The 15005-nt window shown below is 47.2% G+C and overlaps 1 protein-coding gene across 1 annotated transcript in view; it reads right to left on the bottom strand.

The window, feature by feature from the left end:
• Plb1 (phospholipase B1) overlaps positions 1–15005 on the bottom strand; it is a 98870-nt gene that overhangs the window by 65979 nt on the left and 17886 nt on the right. Inside the window, exons 11-13 of the mRNA XM_052746199.1 lie at positions 9331–9402; positions 7953–8027; positions 5657–5720 (exon numbers count right to left, since the gene is read on the bottom strand). Coding sequence (XP_052602159.1) covers positions 5657–5720; positions 7953–8027; positions 9331–9402 — 211 coding nt within the window. The remainder of the gene's footprint in view (positions 1–5656; positions 5721–7952; positions 8028–9330; positions 9403–15005) is intronic.

Below are 15005 nucleotides of genomic sequence, written 5' to 3'. Positions count from 1 at the left end.
GCTATGAGGGGGTCGGAGGGGGAAAAAAAAAGCATACCAGAAAATAAGACCCATTCCCTCAACTCCCAAGTGGTTTATTTTAGCTTGTGTTGACGACAGGCAATCGCTATATTTCGCAGGGCCAGAATAGTGAATTCTCTGAATGCTGACTGGTATGCAAAGGTCAGGGCAAGTCTTTGGAGTTGGTAAAGTGTGAAGGCGATGGGCAGATGTGCCTCCACAGCTCCAACCTTTATTATAGGCTGAGAGAGAAAGAGAGAAAAAAAAAGAAGCTCAGATGGCTTCATGGGTAAAAAGCTCCTGCCACCATGCCTAAAGACCTGAGGATCCACAGGGCGGAAAGAGAACTCCTGCAAGTTGGCCTCTGACCTCCGCACCTGCTCCACGGCACAAGCACACCCACACACATTTATACGTGTGCATGCAAAATAAAGCTTACAAAAAAATGTAAACAGCAGCTCAAATAGATCATAATTTCCTCTTAAATTTGACTGATAGAAATGGAACAGAATATATGCACACAGACTATATGCACACAGACAGATCTCCTCTGCTCCCCCACAGTGTGTGTGTGTGTGTGTGTGTGTGTGTGTGTGTGTGTGTGTGTGTGTGTGTGTGTGTGTGTGTGTGTGTGTGTGTGTGTAAACAGTTTGTTTCTGGAGTGGCTTCTCTAGTTGGACACTGTATTCTCAGCCAGAGAGAATAGGCCATATGAAGCAAGGCTTGGTGGGAGGAGTTGGCTTCTCTGGCATTCTACTGTTATGATACAACCCAGGCATTTCTTTGGTTTTATATTCTGTAGACCTTGGTTTGAGGTTTATTAACACCATTGTGTATGATAAAGACTCAGAAATTGAGCAAAACACTTTAGCAATTGCTCTCCCTGGAAAGACAAGTATTTCAAGATAAGATTAAATTTATGTGGCCTGATTAATGTTATCTGGAACAAACTGTTTACTACCTTGAAAGAAGATTGATACTCATCATTAACTCATGAACATTTCTACAGAATCTTTATCAGAAGGCCATCTAAGCTTTGGTGCGGTATTATGAACAGTGAGCAGTCTACACCCGAGTAACGATGGGGAAATGGTCTCTGTCCATGAAAAGCCATACTCAGGAGTAGCATTTAGCAGTTTGGAGTTTTATTCTTGTGTGGCCCAACAACTTGAACCATCCGATGCTGTAATCTAAAAAGTCAATTTGCTCTCTTTGTTAGCTAGGGCTTCCCAATCCATTTACTCTGCAACTTTAAGAGTCTTATGAAAAGATTTCCACAATGATGGTGATTTACTGACATTAGAATAAAACCCCATTTCTGCCTTTGGGGATTTTAATCTAAGTGTATATGAATAAATGGGAACCTTGTGCATAGGAGGAGTGCAAGAAACATATTAATTTCACTTAGAAATGATACAGGTCCGAGGTGTTGTATATGCCAGTTTTCTAGATATGATTGTTATACATTGTATTCATGTCTCAAAAGGCCACGTTGCACTCCAAGAGTACGGATGATTACTATGTATTAGTCATAAGTATATTAATAAAACATATTAGCTTGACTGAAAGGTTATGTGGCCTGTGATGGTTGATTTTACAGATCTCAAAGGTTTAAATAAGAAACTTGGGGAGCAAGGAGGGATAGATAGGAGGGTTTGAAGGGAGGACAAGAGAAAGAAGTGATGTAATTATCTCAGAAAAAAATGATAATGGATTGTTTACGGACTATTAAAACAAAGCCTGTAATTCCACTCTAGACAGCACTCTTTTTGTCTGAACGTTTTTGAGCCATTATTGTTTGAATCTGTTGACATGGAAACCATGGCTGTAGAGGCTAATTCCACTGACTTACCTGTGGGACTTTGTCATTTCTACAGTTATCGCACCTCAGTGGATGATGACATCCAAAGAATGTCCCCAGCTCTGTCCTCCAGTTCACTAATTTTATTTTCTACTCATTTTGCCATGTTGTTTAACATAGCAATAGGGGTCCCAATTTCAATGATTATTTCTCCATATTAATTAGGGACCCAATTCTTACCATCCTATGTTCAGATTTCAAAGCTCTACCTGATTCTTTAGCATTTTGGTGGTTCCTTCATCAAATTCTCAATTTGTTTTTATTTGTTTAAACATACTAAATGTATTTTAAAAAACAACATTGGGTGAGGAAAACAGATAAATGAGTCTCTTGGGGAGAATCTGAATTTGCTCAGTAGGCTGGATGTACTGAGGGACAGACAGGCTCTTAGTTCTCATGGGACAACATTTCTTGCTTATGACAGGCTACTACGCCAAGTCACAAGTCTCGTGAACAGGTAGATGGCTTCACAACCTCCACTGAGCATTAGCTCTTGGGTCACAATGAGGTGAAAGGTCTGGTGAGTGACTGCCTACTTGGAACGTGGTCATTCCTCACCTTAGCTTTGGGAGAGCTCAGTTTAGCCGACTGGGGTGAATAAATAGCATTGGGAGTTTAGAAAGGAGCAGTGACTGAAGTAGATGTACTTTTTTGACTCACACTGCTCGTGACAGCCACATACAGGCAGCACATTGGTGTCTCCTAGCCTCAAAAGCTACAGGTTGTTCCTACTGCGTGGAATTAGAATTAGAAGCTTGTCTTCAGCGGACAGCCAATGAGCCACGTCCCCTCTCACTCCTCAGTGCCATTTTTGGAAAAAAACTGAAGTCAGCGGTAGATCCCCAAGTCGATATTTAAGTCATCCCAGCTATACGAGAGGAAGGGCCAGCTCATATCAAACTATCAGCGTTCATAAAGTCATAAAGCGCTTGACATATCCTGCAGGTGTACAAGCCTTTATTCTTTATTGAATTCCAAATGCTGATTGGTTATAAAAAAAAAAATTACCTACACCAACTTTCCACATCTCATCCCCAAAACCCCATAGATCAACTGATGAGGTCCTACCACCCTCAAGTCCTGGTGTATGAGAATAGGTTCCTAGGCCACCAGGGACCGTGGCCTGTGATGATAAACAGTATCCTATTTTGTAACATTGTTTTTGATCTACACAACTGTGGGTTGAGGGGGACATACTAGGAAAGGACTACAAAAAGAGGGTTGAAAATAATTGGGAAGGCACAATAGTTACTTTATACTGTAGTCTCAGTGACAGTATTTCAGTGATAGTACTGTGGCCTAGTTGACATGTCAACTCTGAGAATTCATTGGATGAATTCAAAATTCTCAGTAACTCAGAGTTGCTAAGTATTTAGTGGCTCCTCCCACTTGCTAAGCCAGCGGAGGGTGTAAGAAACAGGCAACTCGATTAGGATTGTGTATCATATGATCTCATTTCATTTAGCAATCACGGGCTCCGGAAGAGGGGAAGAACTTCCCAGAAACATGGTAACAATCAAAGAAAAATAGTCATGTGGTTTTTTGCTGAGGTCTCCCCCCGCCCCCCGCTTTTTTTTTTTTTTTAACATGGAAATACTTCTGTCATCAATATGGCTAGAATGCTCATAGATCAGTGGCCCAAAAATGAAGTGTGGTTTCCTTCTTGCCCACTTATCTATGGCTGTTTTCCTGACAGATACCTTCCAGGGGACTCCGAGGTCTCCCCCCAACACTCTTAAATGAGTGTAAATGTCACTGGACGAGCTTGTGTGGTTCAGTCCTAGGCCATTTGGTTAGCTCAGTGGAAGGAGGTTTGGATCACCTATCTATGTGATTCCCTTAACAATGCCTATCACTGACGTATCTCAGATCGTAAAGTCTTGAGATCTCCTAATCTTGAATTTCTTCCAGCACTCATAAACACAATGGTCACAAGGGTCAGGGAGTAAGGAAGACTCTACTTCATCTGGTTTTCAGATGTGGAGATAGGTTCTAATGGATGGCAGGTTCTAATGGATGGCAGATTCTAAAGGATGGTTGCCATGACAGAAACACAATTTCGGGAGATTGCAGAACACACATCATCCTTTCAGAATGATAAGATTAAAGTATGGCTATTAAAACCTTCCAGCTGATATTCTATCTTTATTTATATATATGCCAATCTCTCTACATATATCTCTATCTACGTCTCAGAATGAGGGCTTTTACTGTGGGAGGGCACACATATATAGATGATCGTTCCTTTCGGCTGTTAAAGTCCACCAGTAAATAAATCAATAGGAATGCAGTGTCATCAAACACCGGAGCAAGACATCTAGAGACTTAACTCATCTTCCTGAAAGAGCTGCACCATTTCTGTGGGGCTTGGATGTGGTTTGGTCCCCCAAAGACTCAAGTCCTGGAGACTTGGCCCTCAATATGGTGGTGTGGGGGAGGTAGAAACTGAAGAGATGGATCTAATGCAAAGTAATCTGGTCACCGGGGGCTGGGGGGGGGCCGCCCTTGGGCAGGATTAATGCTGGCCTTGCAAGGTGAGTTAGTTCTCATGAGAGTGGGTGGTTACAAATGAAGGTGACCCCAACACATGACTCGGTGTGTCAATTCTCTTCTCATTTCTCTACCACATTTTAACTGTGCCACACGGGGCATCGCCAAAGAGACAGGCCATCTAATGTTGGGTATTCAGGCTCTAAAACCACGGGCTAAACGTGATTTCTTTTCAAGGTCCCCACTTCAGGTATTTTGTTACAATAACAGGTAACAGATTAAATACGATTGCCCACTTTGTTACATGACAGCTTTGAAGAGTAAGTTTTGTATCCAGGCTTTGGCGAGAGGGAGACAATGTGACAACGGATGTCAGAGTCCTGATAGGTATTGTGACTTCTCCAAATTCAATTTTCTCTTTTCAGTAATCCATGTCAGAAGTTAACATGGATCAGCTACGACAGACACTCCTGAACGGCTTATAGGAGATACTCAGCAACTCGCCAGCAAATGAACAAACACACAAACTGAGAAGTGAGCATATCTAATTATCCTCGAATGCCCAGCATGAGAGCCTACAGCACTAACGTCTTAGCTAAGGTTCTGAGTCATCTGGGTCCCATGAAGACCTTTGTGTGACTTCCCGTATGTACAGACATCATTTTCCCAAGCTACTTCACCTGCCAAGAAAACTACAGTGCTTAAGTGCCTTCCTCTTTAGGAAGATTGTTGATGACCACCCAGAACATCCCATCAGTCTCATATTCAGAGCCCAGCAACATTTTAGAAGTGAAGCCAGGAGTGATGGTCTACACCTTTGATCCCAGCACTCGGGAGGCAGGGGCAGGCGGATCTCTGCGTTCGAGGCTAGCCTGATCTACAGAGTGAGTTCCAAGACAGCCAGAGCTACATAGATAAAACCCTGTCTTGAGAGGAAGGGAGGGAGGGAAAGAGGGAGAAAGGAAAAGGAGAGAAACAGTGAGAAATGACACAAACGAATTCACCCATCAAGGTTTTAAGATAGGAACAATGCACTCACCAACCCTGAGGCTCCTTGCACAACAGGACCTGACATGGGGTCAATGCTCAATAAACGCTTCCTGATAATGATGTTATTATTTTAGTTAAAGGATAATCAAGCATAAACATGACCTTATGGCCTCATGCAGGGCCATAAACACCGGCTTGGACCTTCTCACCCATCTTGATTCAGATCTTGGGAATCCTTGCTGTCTTAAAGTTGCTCTGACTTGGATTTCAGCCCTCAAGCGAGTTGAGAACTCACGGAACCCAATAGCCATGTACCTGTGGTGGGGATTGCGTCCGACGGGTCCTTGTCAGGACAGCTGAATTCTGTGCCTTCTCTCGCCTGGAATAAGACACACAGGGAAAAATAAATGGCATCTACCAGAGTAGAGCCTGGGGATGGCGGGTGGTGGTGGGTGGTGGACCTAGATACTGGAAAAAGACCACTTACAATAAAAACAGAACAGAACGATCATGTCTGTTAAGATCTCTCTCTCTCTCTCTCTCTCTCTCTCTCTCTCTCTCTCTCTCTCGCTCTCGCTCTCGCTCTCGCTCTCGCTCTCGCTCTCGCTCTCGCTCTCACACACACACACACACACACACACACACACACACACACACACACACACACACACACACACACACACCCTCATTGCTCACTGTCCACACCACATTGCTCTGGTCTGTCTCCGCCTCCTCCACCTGAGCTTGAGCCTTTAATACTCTTGCTCAGAATGTCGCTGTCCTCAACGGTGTCCCCTCCTTCATGCTGGAGGCCCCCCCCTCTCCATTCGCAGTGGTCTCTCTCTCTCTCTCTCAGGAAGACTTAACTGTGACCCTCCCCTGCCTCAGTTCTCAGTGGAGTCAGGCCGTTCTGGGTAAGCTGCGTATTGCCGTGTCCCCAAAGGTGAGAATGGTGCTAAGCGTCACAGAAAAATTAATATTATTTGTTGATTGGAGAAAAAAAATGGCTACCATATGCCAACCTCAGCATCGAATCCATTGATGCTACTCTAGTCTGTCTTTGACCAAAGGCTTGATACTCTCCCACACCTCTTAGACTTTGCCTACGCCATTCTCCTTTTTTTCTCTTCCATCTTCTTACCCTTCCATCCACCAGGCTCATCCCTCATCATTCTTCAACACTGAGACCATGGGTAGGTACCTTTGTGAAAGTTATCTTTAACTTTCTGAGTTGGGTTTTCTTCCTCTGTATTCCCGGAAGACCCGACACAAAATATTAATTCTAGTTGTTATTATAGTGTATGGCATTATATCATATAGTGTATGTCATGTTGTTATAGTGTATGTTATTATAGTGTATGGCATTATATCATATAGTGTATGTCATGTTGTTATAGTGTATGTCATTGCTGGCTGGGGTGTCCATTTCTCTACCAAACCATGTTCCTTTTGGAGCGGCAGTGTATTCTAGTTGTGGTTTAAAGTCTCATGTCTAGAATCCAATCTATCCACCTACTCAGTCACCTAACAGATCATACCTGGGCACTGGCCCCGAGTCCTTGCCTCTCTGAGCTTGCATTCTAGAGGTATACAAGAGACTTAATAATGTATCCTGAGGAAAATTAGCAATACATAGAAAACAATACCAGCACTTCAATAGGAGCCACTGCATTCCAGGCATGGAAATAAGCGCTTTCTATTTCTTAATGCACTTTAAAATTCTGTGGTAATATTATTACAGTTACTCTTCCCAATGAAAAAACCAAAGGCATGGAGAGGTTAAGGGCCTTGCTTATCAACACAGAGCCAGGATATGGAAGACTCTGGATTTGAACGTAGAGCTAGTGACTTCATCTCACTTGCCTGCTTCCTTCTAGATGCATCTATGATATTAGAAAATATGGGGGTCATTGGTAACTTGGGAATCAATCACATTGGGTCTCTTAAGAGTAGAAGTCCAGGCTACCACTTGGCGTGAGTGTTCCCATGGGGAGAGAAGAACCAAGTCATCTTTATCTACCTTTGTCCTGGTTCTCTGATAACAAAGACATCAAACTTTCGCTGTTTGAGTCCCTTGGGGAGTACAAAGTGCCCTATCTAATCTCAGTAGGAAGAATCCAGGCGACTCTGAAATAAACCGTAATCAAGACATAATGAGAGAGGTGAATAGTGTGGGTACAGGTCGACTTTAAGGCTCTCTGGTCCCCAAACTACCTGGGTTCTAGACCTCGCCTCACTTCTCCCCGCCATCCTGACAATTTTATTTTCTTTCTCCTCAGGTGAAAGGTTCAAGGACTAGCCAGAGATTTGTGAAGGGTTTGGGGTATCTTGTCACAGTGCCACAGAACCCCAACATCTCATGATGCTGTGAGAGCTGCAGGGAGACAGGTCTAAGAGGGTGTGGATCCAGGCCACCAAAGGCAAGCCACACATACCCTTGAGGTTCTTCACTGCCCGCCCCTGCCCCGCTCCGGTCGCTCTGGCTGAATTCCAGGTACCTGTTGCAGTTCCCATAACTGCAGCTTTCAGCATGCCCAGAGGCAAATGGAGTTTTCAGGACACAGAGAACCAAGTGGAAGCTTACCAAGATACAAGGCTGTCCTTCCCTTACCTGAAGCCTTCCTATGGGTTTCAGCTGTTGGGCCTGGTAGTTGCTATTTCTGTAGGTGAACAGATAGGGGCTCTCCTGCAGAGAAAGGTAACATGTAGCCATGACCCCTGAGCTCTCCCATCCCATAATAATCAAACCCATCATCATCGATATGGTTGACTGGAACATTCATGTTGAAAGGTTTCAGGTGCGGGGGGGTGGGCAGGAGGTTCAAGAGAGACACTGAGGAGGAGTATTGGGGAGTAAGGAGCTCATTAAAAAAAGGGGTATCACAGGCAAGCAGACAAAATTGATGGTAAGGGGCTCTGAGGACAGTTCAGAGCCCAACACCAGAGAGAGACCCCACAGCATGGCAGGGTCTCTCAAGAGAGGTACAGAGCCCAAGCGGCGGAGTGAGATTGGGGGAGGGTTCACAGTGTAAGCCTGCAAGCCAGACAGGAGCCAGGGAAAAGGCTGGGGAAGAGGATGTGTCATCAATACTCCCTTGGCCATAAATGAGACCCTGGCCCCACAGGTCTGTTAGCTAGAGACTTGGTAGGTGCCTGTCAGTCTCTGGGACTGGGAAAAGGCTGCTATGGGTGTCGTGGCCCGGGCAGTGGCTGGATTCTAACATGGCGTTCTTACACGTCTCTTCTCCACGAAGCCAAACCTCTCCCTACAGCTTTTCTTCTTGTTGGCTGTTGATCCCCTGAAGAAGGTTCCCGGGGCTTTGAAATGGCCCATTCCCAAGATAGCCATCTCTGATGCTCTCTAGCTCTCTACCTCAGTGGTCTGTATCACCGGCTAAACACATGTATCTGACAGAAGAGGACCTCATTGTAGGCTTCTTGGAAGCCATAGCAAAGAGGAAAAGAGGTTTGTCTAGCCACAACAAACTTACTAACTCATCAAGAACGCACCCCGCCCCCTGCCCCCAAATCAACCTGCATTCCACAAGAGAAGGAATTTCCATCACTGATGTTATTTCCTCATCCCTGTATTTGGAAAGACTACCTATATGTCTATTACATATTGGGCATGTATTTAGGATACAGCCTTCAAGACTCATTAGGAACTCATCAACTCTGCCTCCCGAGGAAGAGAAAGGCCTCGAACTGGTACCTGGTGCCCCAAGAACATTAGAGGGACCATAGCTGGAGGCCAATAAGCTATGGTTTTGTTCCTGTGACATCCACAGATATGGAGGGCCTTCACTCTGCTAGTACTGCTCTCACAGTCCATAGGAATAAGTTTTAGGACAGCTACATGTACAACCTATGCTCAAGCCCAGAGCAACAGACCCAAGACTCTCGGGGCTAATGTCTCAGTAAGACCCCACTTTTCAGTAAAGTCCACGTCGCCACCCACATCTCGCCTCGCCCAGTCCAGTGTCTCCTACCTTAGATGGACATTGAATTGTCTTTCTCTCTGCTGCATCGAATATCTCATCTTTGTGACCCACTGGTTTCATCTAGAAAAGAAGGTGACATCTAAAACAGAAGCCTCATGCAGGTAGCCCCCCCCCCAGCACTGAGATGAGCCCCTCCAACCAGGGAGTCCCCCAGAGTTTGAGTCTTGGATCAGTAGCCCCTTGTGGGCATTTCCAGCTCTGTCCTAGACCTAGGGGTTAAAAGCTCAACTCTCAGGGGAGTGCAGCCTACATCTTCCTGGGGATTCGGTAGTGAAGACCACTGTGTGAGGATGAGTGGGTTTTGGGGGGGCCTTGTTTTTTGACAGGATTTCCTAGCCCATCTCCCCAGGAGTGCAGGAGGAGAGACTCAGCGTGGTTTGGAGCAGGTATTCAAGGAAGACTGACATTGGTCTTCTGAATCCAAACAGATTATTTTGCAGTGGGTCACATGGCTTCCTGATCACCCTAGGGTGGTTACCATACTTGGCATCATGTCCTCCCCCTGTGTCCAGTTGGCTGGACACTGATGAAGATTTCCATAGCAAGGACAGTCGAGGCAAGGAGGAAGGTCAAGCCCGAGCAGCATGTGAAAAGCATGTATCCTTTGCCCTGACTTCTTCTTGCCTGTAGCTATAATCTACATCAGTGGTTCTCCACCTTCCTAATGCCGTGACCCTTTAATACAGTTCCTCGTGTTGTGGTGACCTCCGGCCATGAAATTATTTTCATTGCTACTTCGTAACTGATTCTGCTACTGTTATGAATTGTAAATATCAGATATACAGGATATCTGATCTGTAACCCCCCCCCCAAAGGGGTTGCAACCCACAGGTTGAGAACCACCGATCTACATACACGTAAACCCAGGTGCAATTAAAAAAGAAACACCACCCTCTGGATTGAAGTTTACACCACTGCACGGGAAGTCAAACAGGTCCCAGTCTTTAGCTGGGGTATGGAGATAGAGTGACAGAGAACGCAGCTCGGCCCCCACACTCACAACAGGCTGGCTAGCAACTTGAGAATGAATGGCATGGTACCATGACCACCAAGGCCACCTGACGACAGACAGATGGTGCTCAGAACAGCAGCAGGTGGAACCATCACATCAGAACTTCGGCAAAGCGCCAGAGAAAGGGGGATGGAGGGAAATAAAGGCAATTGAAGAATTAGATGAAGAGTTTTTGTTGCTTTTCTTCAGCGCTTGAGATCAAGATCATGCCCTCTGCACGCCAGGCAATTGTCTACTACTGAGCTACATCCCCAGCCCGAGGGAGAATGTTTTTAAAACTTGTTTTTGTGGACTAGGGATGTATCTCAGCAGAGCGCTTGCCTAGCATGCTTGAGCCCTGGGTTTGATCCCAGTGCTGAATAAAGACCTAGTAAGTGCCTGTAATCCCAGCACCTTGGAGGTGGAGGGTCAGAAACTCACTTACGTATCAAGTTCAAGGCCAGCTTGGGCTACGTAAGATCCTGGATATGAGGGAGGCAGATATGAGAGAGAGAGAGAGAGAGAGAGAGAGAGAGAGAGAGAGAGAGAGAGAGAGAGAGAGACAGAGAGAGAGACAGAGAGAGAGACAGAGAGAAAAAGACAGAGAGGAAGGGATGAGAGGGAGGGACAGAGAGAGAACTTAAAAAAACAAAAACAAAAAACCACCCTGCAGTGGCTTGGAGGGATCAGTGTCCTTTGCACAAGCCTTTCCCCTCCTGTTTGGGAGCCTTGTCCTTTGCTCTCAACCCCACCACGCCCACAGTGCTAGGCTCTAGACCAGCTTTTCTCCTCCTCTCCCCTTACAAGGACTTTGACAGGGACATAGTTAGTTACTGGCTTGGACACCCCTGTCTAGCTGGCACATGTATAAAACCGTGAAGATTCAGATTCCCCTCAAGATCTGATAATTCTGCATTTGTGCCCCAGACACTGGGAGCCAGAAGGAACATTCAGGACTTATGGCTTGTTCTGATCCAGTGGAAGGAGAGTCCGACAAGGGGGTATAGTTACAGTCACTTCTGGATAAGGAGTGGCAGTCTGCATCTCCAAGCCCGGAGTGGGGGAGGAAACGGTCTCTCAAACTCTTTCAGTTTTATTTTGATGGTGGCCCAGGTGGTTCACAAAGGGAGCACTCGGGGGTGGGGGGGTGGGGGGGTTGGGAGGGTTGGGGGGAGGGCATGGCTAATGGTCAGGGTCAGGTGGTCAATTACACTGCATTTTTCTCCTCCTCAGTCTTTCAAGAAAGTCAGAATCTATGGGAGAATCTGGAAAGAAACCGCATCTATCCTAATGGAATGAATTCAACAGAACCCTTAATATCTCAATCTCCTAATCTTTTAAGGACCCCAGAGAAGGAGAGTTGACAGGTTTGTCCAAGAAACCTGCTTCTTGTTTAGAGTCTTATCTTAAAATGAGCTTGATGGTACACACCCATCATCTCAACATTTGGGAGGCTGAGGCAGGAGGGTTGCTTATGTTTGAGGACAGCCTGGTTATAGAGTTGGGATCATGTCTCAAGGCCCAGGCAACAGCAAGCCTTAAGTTAAAGGTTCCCGTATCAGTCACCCAGTGTTCTCACACCGGTTCTAACCCTGAATCCTCAGAGAAGATAGGAAAACCCAATTACTTCATATAACCCCTCTTCCTCCACCACCCACCGCTGCACACAAAGGCACTATCCCCCCCCCCGGGGGGGCATCTGTCCCTGGTCTTATCCTTGCTTTATGCTCCATCTTCTGGTCCCTTAATTGCTAAGAGTCTCCTCCACTCTGCTCTGCCACCGAGAAATTAGCTAGTACGTGGGGATGGATGAGGGTGATCTTAAGATCTCTGGGGGCTGGGGAAATGGCTCAGCAGGAAAAGGCACTGGCCACCGAGCCTGGCACGAGTCTGCCAGGTGGTCCTCTGACCTTCAAATGCACATCGCAGCTCATCCCCTCCCCTCAACAAACAAACGCAGTACATTTTTAAAAATCAGATCTGGAAAGAGTTCTGAAGTATGAACACTTCTTACATTCTCTTCCCTGCCTGGAGGTGCTAGCATCTTACTGTGAGACTTAACATAGGGTCTTATGATTGCTGGAAGGACCTGGGATTTAACGTCCCCATGGGTGCGTCCCTTCATTACCACTATACAAGAATTTCCAGAACTTGCAGAGGAAGCAGCAGAAAGATCCCAGAGAGCGTGAGTTCTGCCCAAGCACAAATCTTCTTCAGCTTTGTATAAGGGGTGCAAGCTGCAGCCAGGGCTGGGACCAGGCGGATCCTGCACCTGGGAGAGTTCTAGTCCAGGTGTGTGCAGACAAAACCACCACTCACCACCTCTGCCTATGTGTGGTGCTTAGAGTTCACACCTGCGGTCTGCAGGCACGGCAGACAGACGTTGATGTGGCCCGTGCACATGGCTCTGTGGGCTGCGGAGCGAAGGTTCCTTTCCACACTGATGTGCCCCGGGTGTGTGGTCAGGAGAACGGCAGATGAGGGTCCCCGAGATCACAGCAGTTCCTCTTACCCCCACCACCTGCCTAGGAGGAAAGCCCTCCTCCCCCTGAGCTCTGTGTCTGGATGTGGCCTAGAACAAGTCAAGTACTCCTGGGAACTGGCCTCAATGGTTTTTTGGGTAAGCTAACCACAAACCAGGGCCTCCAGCTTCCCCATGCTCTCAAGGGACCGCAGCAGCACTGAAAGAGAGGTAGGGAGCCCACGGGCTCCCATTCCTTCACAAGCCCTCTGAGGCTAGCTGAAGGTCATTAAATTCTCTTGGCAGAGGAGAGAAAAAAAAAAAAAAAGTCACTCTTGTCAAGAAACAGCCAGAAGTGGGCCTGGAGCCAGAACACTATGACACCCTTTGCCTCGCCCTAACCTGTCACATTCCAGATCGTTCACGGGGCAGATTCAAGCCTGCAGGAGGCGTGGGTGGGTTTGAGCAGAGTGGTGGGTGGCCTGGTATTTCGCCCGTGAGGGAACTGGGGAACTGAAATACTTGCGGGACTCCTCTCTCCCCTTCTGGGCTGCAGGCACCTTGAGGGGCTTAGAGGGAAACTGCGGGCTTGTGGGTGTTTGGACAGGTCTGGAGAGAGACCAGAGGCTGCCCGTCTAGGACAACTGTCACCTCCTCTGTGAAGCCCTCTTCTTGGCACTTGCTGTACCCCAGGCCCTTGGCCTTAAGGGAGAGACCTCTGTTTCCCTCTGGGCACTTGCTTGCTCCTCGTGACCCTTGAGCAGGTGAGAGGAAACTGGGTCAGCAGCATGGGAATGTCCCTTGGCCGCCTGATAAACTGGTTATCACCGTTACTGCTGCCAACACCCGAGGACATCCACAGAAGGAGAAAGGGAAAGGACCCCGCCCTGACATGCTCTCGTCGGCTGTTCCTGAGTTCCTGGACTCGTCTGTGCTCTGGGTCCCATCGTCCCCATACCTTCTCTCTGCCACTCGCCGCTGGACTCATTATCCCCACACCCCTTGCTCACAGAGGTCCTCTTGCCAAGGATGTCTGCCCTGCCCTCCTCCCACACACCACTTCAAATTCACTTTGCAGCCCATCTTCAGGGCCCCTCCTGACCTCGTGGTCCGTATTGAGTTTGGGCAACTGCCAGCACATCCCTGCTGGCCCAGGTGCACGTGCCCTGTTCTAGGTACTGGTCCCTTCCCAGCTAGACCTTAAGGTCCTGGCGTCTCCTGTCCCCTCTAGTACTAGGCAGGGCAGAGTGAGGTCATACACTTGTTGGCGGAGGAAGCATGGCATGGTAGAGGCCTGAGGTTTGGCTGAGGTGGCACAGTCAACCCTATCTCCTTGAGAGAGGGTGGCAGGAAGACAGTGGGTTCTGTGCCCTTCATGGAAGAAAGGCTAGCAGAAGTTCTCAACCCGTGGATTGCAAGCCTTTTAGCAAACCTCTATCTCAAAAAAAAATTTATATTACAATTCATAACAGCAGCAAAAATCACAGTTGTGAAGTAGCAATGAAAATAATTTTATGGTTGGGGTCACCACAACGTGAGGAACTGTATTAAAGGGTCACGGCATTAGGAAGGTTGAGAACCACTGGTAAGGAATTATCCCATCCCAGCACCTGCCCTACCAGCAAATGCCTTTGGAAGAGGCCTTGGGTTTCATCGACAAAGGGCAGAGTGTTTCATATATGGGGTCTACCGCTGTTCTCTGCCCTGCTCTGATCTCCACAGGGTCACCCTAGACTAACTGAAACTCAATATACTCCACGCAGCTCACCAGTAGGAGGAAAAGAGTGAAATGTTTCTAATCCAAGGAAGAAGAAAAACCAATTTACATTGCTGGGATTCTAAAGACAGGGCGGCGTGGGTGGGGAGACAATGGTAAAAGCAGCTCTCTGAAAGGACATCAAGCTTTGGGGTACCTTCCATCCACTAAGAATCCCAAAGGCCCTCGGGACTCTTTGGGGACCTGGGAAAGCCCATCAGTGTCACCCTATGGAGAGCAACAGAATCTATGACATCAATGGTGAGATACGCTGAATGGGTGGGGTCAGGGGTCATGCGTTTCGTGTAAGGGGGGGGGGAGTTGATACCCTGAATGGATGCAGGCATGAAAGGCGGGATCTAATTCGAGCCCCGGTCATCTCTCTGAAGACCGTGATGGCTCTAGGTACTACCTACACCTTTAAACCTGCATGGTGCCACATGAGTGAGCAAAGT

The sequence above is a fragment of the Peromyscus californicus genome, unplaced genomic scaffold (genome assembly GCF_007827085.1).
Source record: "Peromyscus californicus insignis strain IS unplaced genomic scaffold, ASM782708v3 Scaffold_1__1_contigs__length_55948999, whole genome shotgun sequence".
In the NCBI taxonomy this organism is placed as follows: Eukaryota; Metazoa; Chordata; class Mammalia; order Rodentia; family Cricetidae; genus Peromyscus; species Peromyscus californicus.
This window is presented reverse-complemented; position numbering and strand designations above follow the sequence as displayed.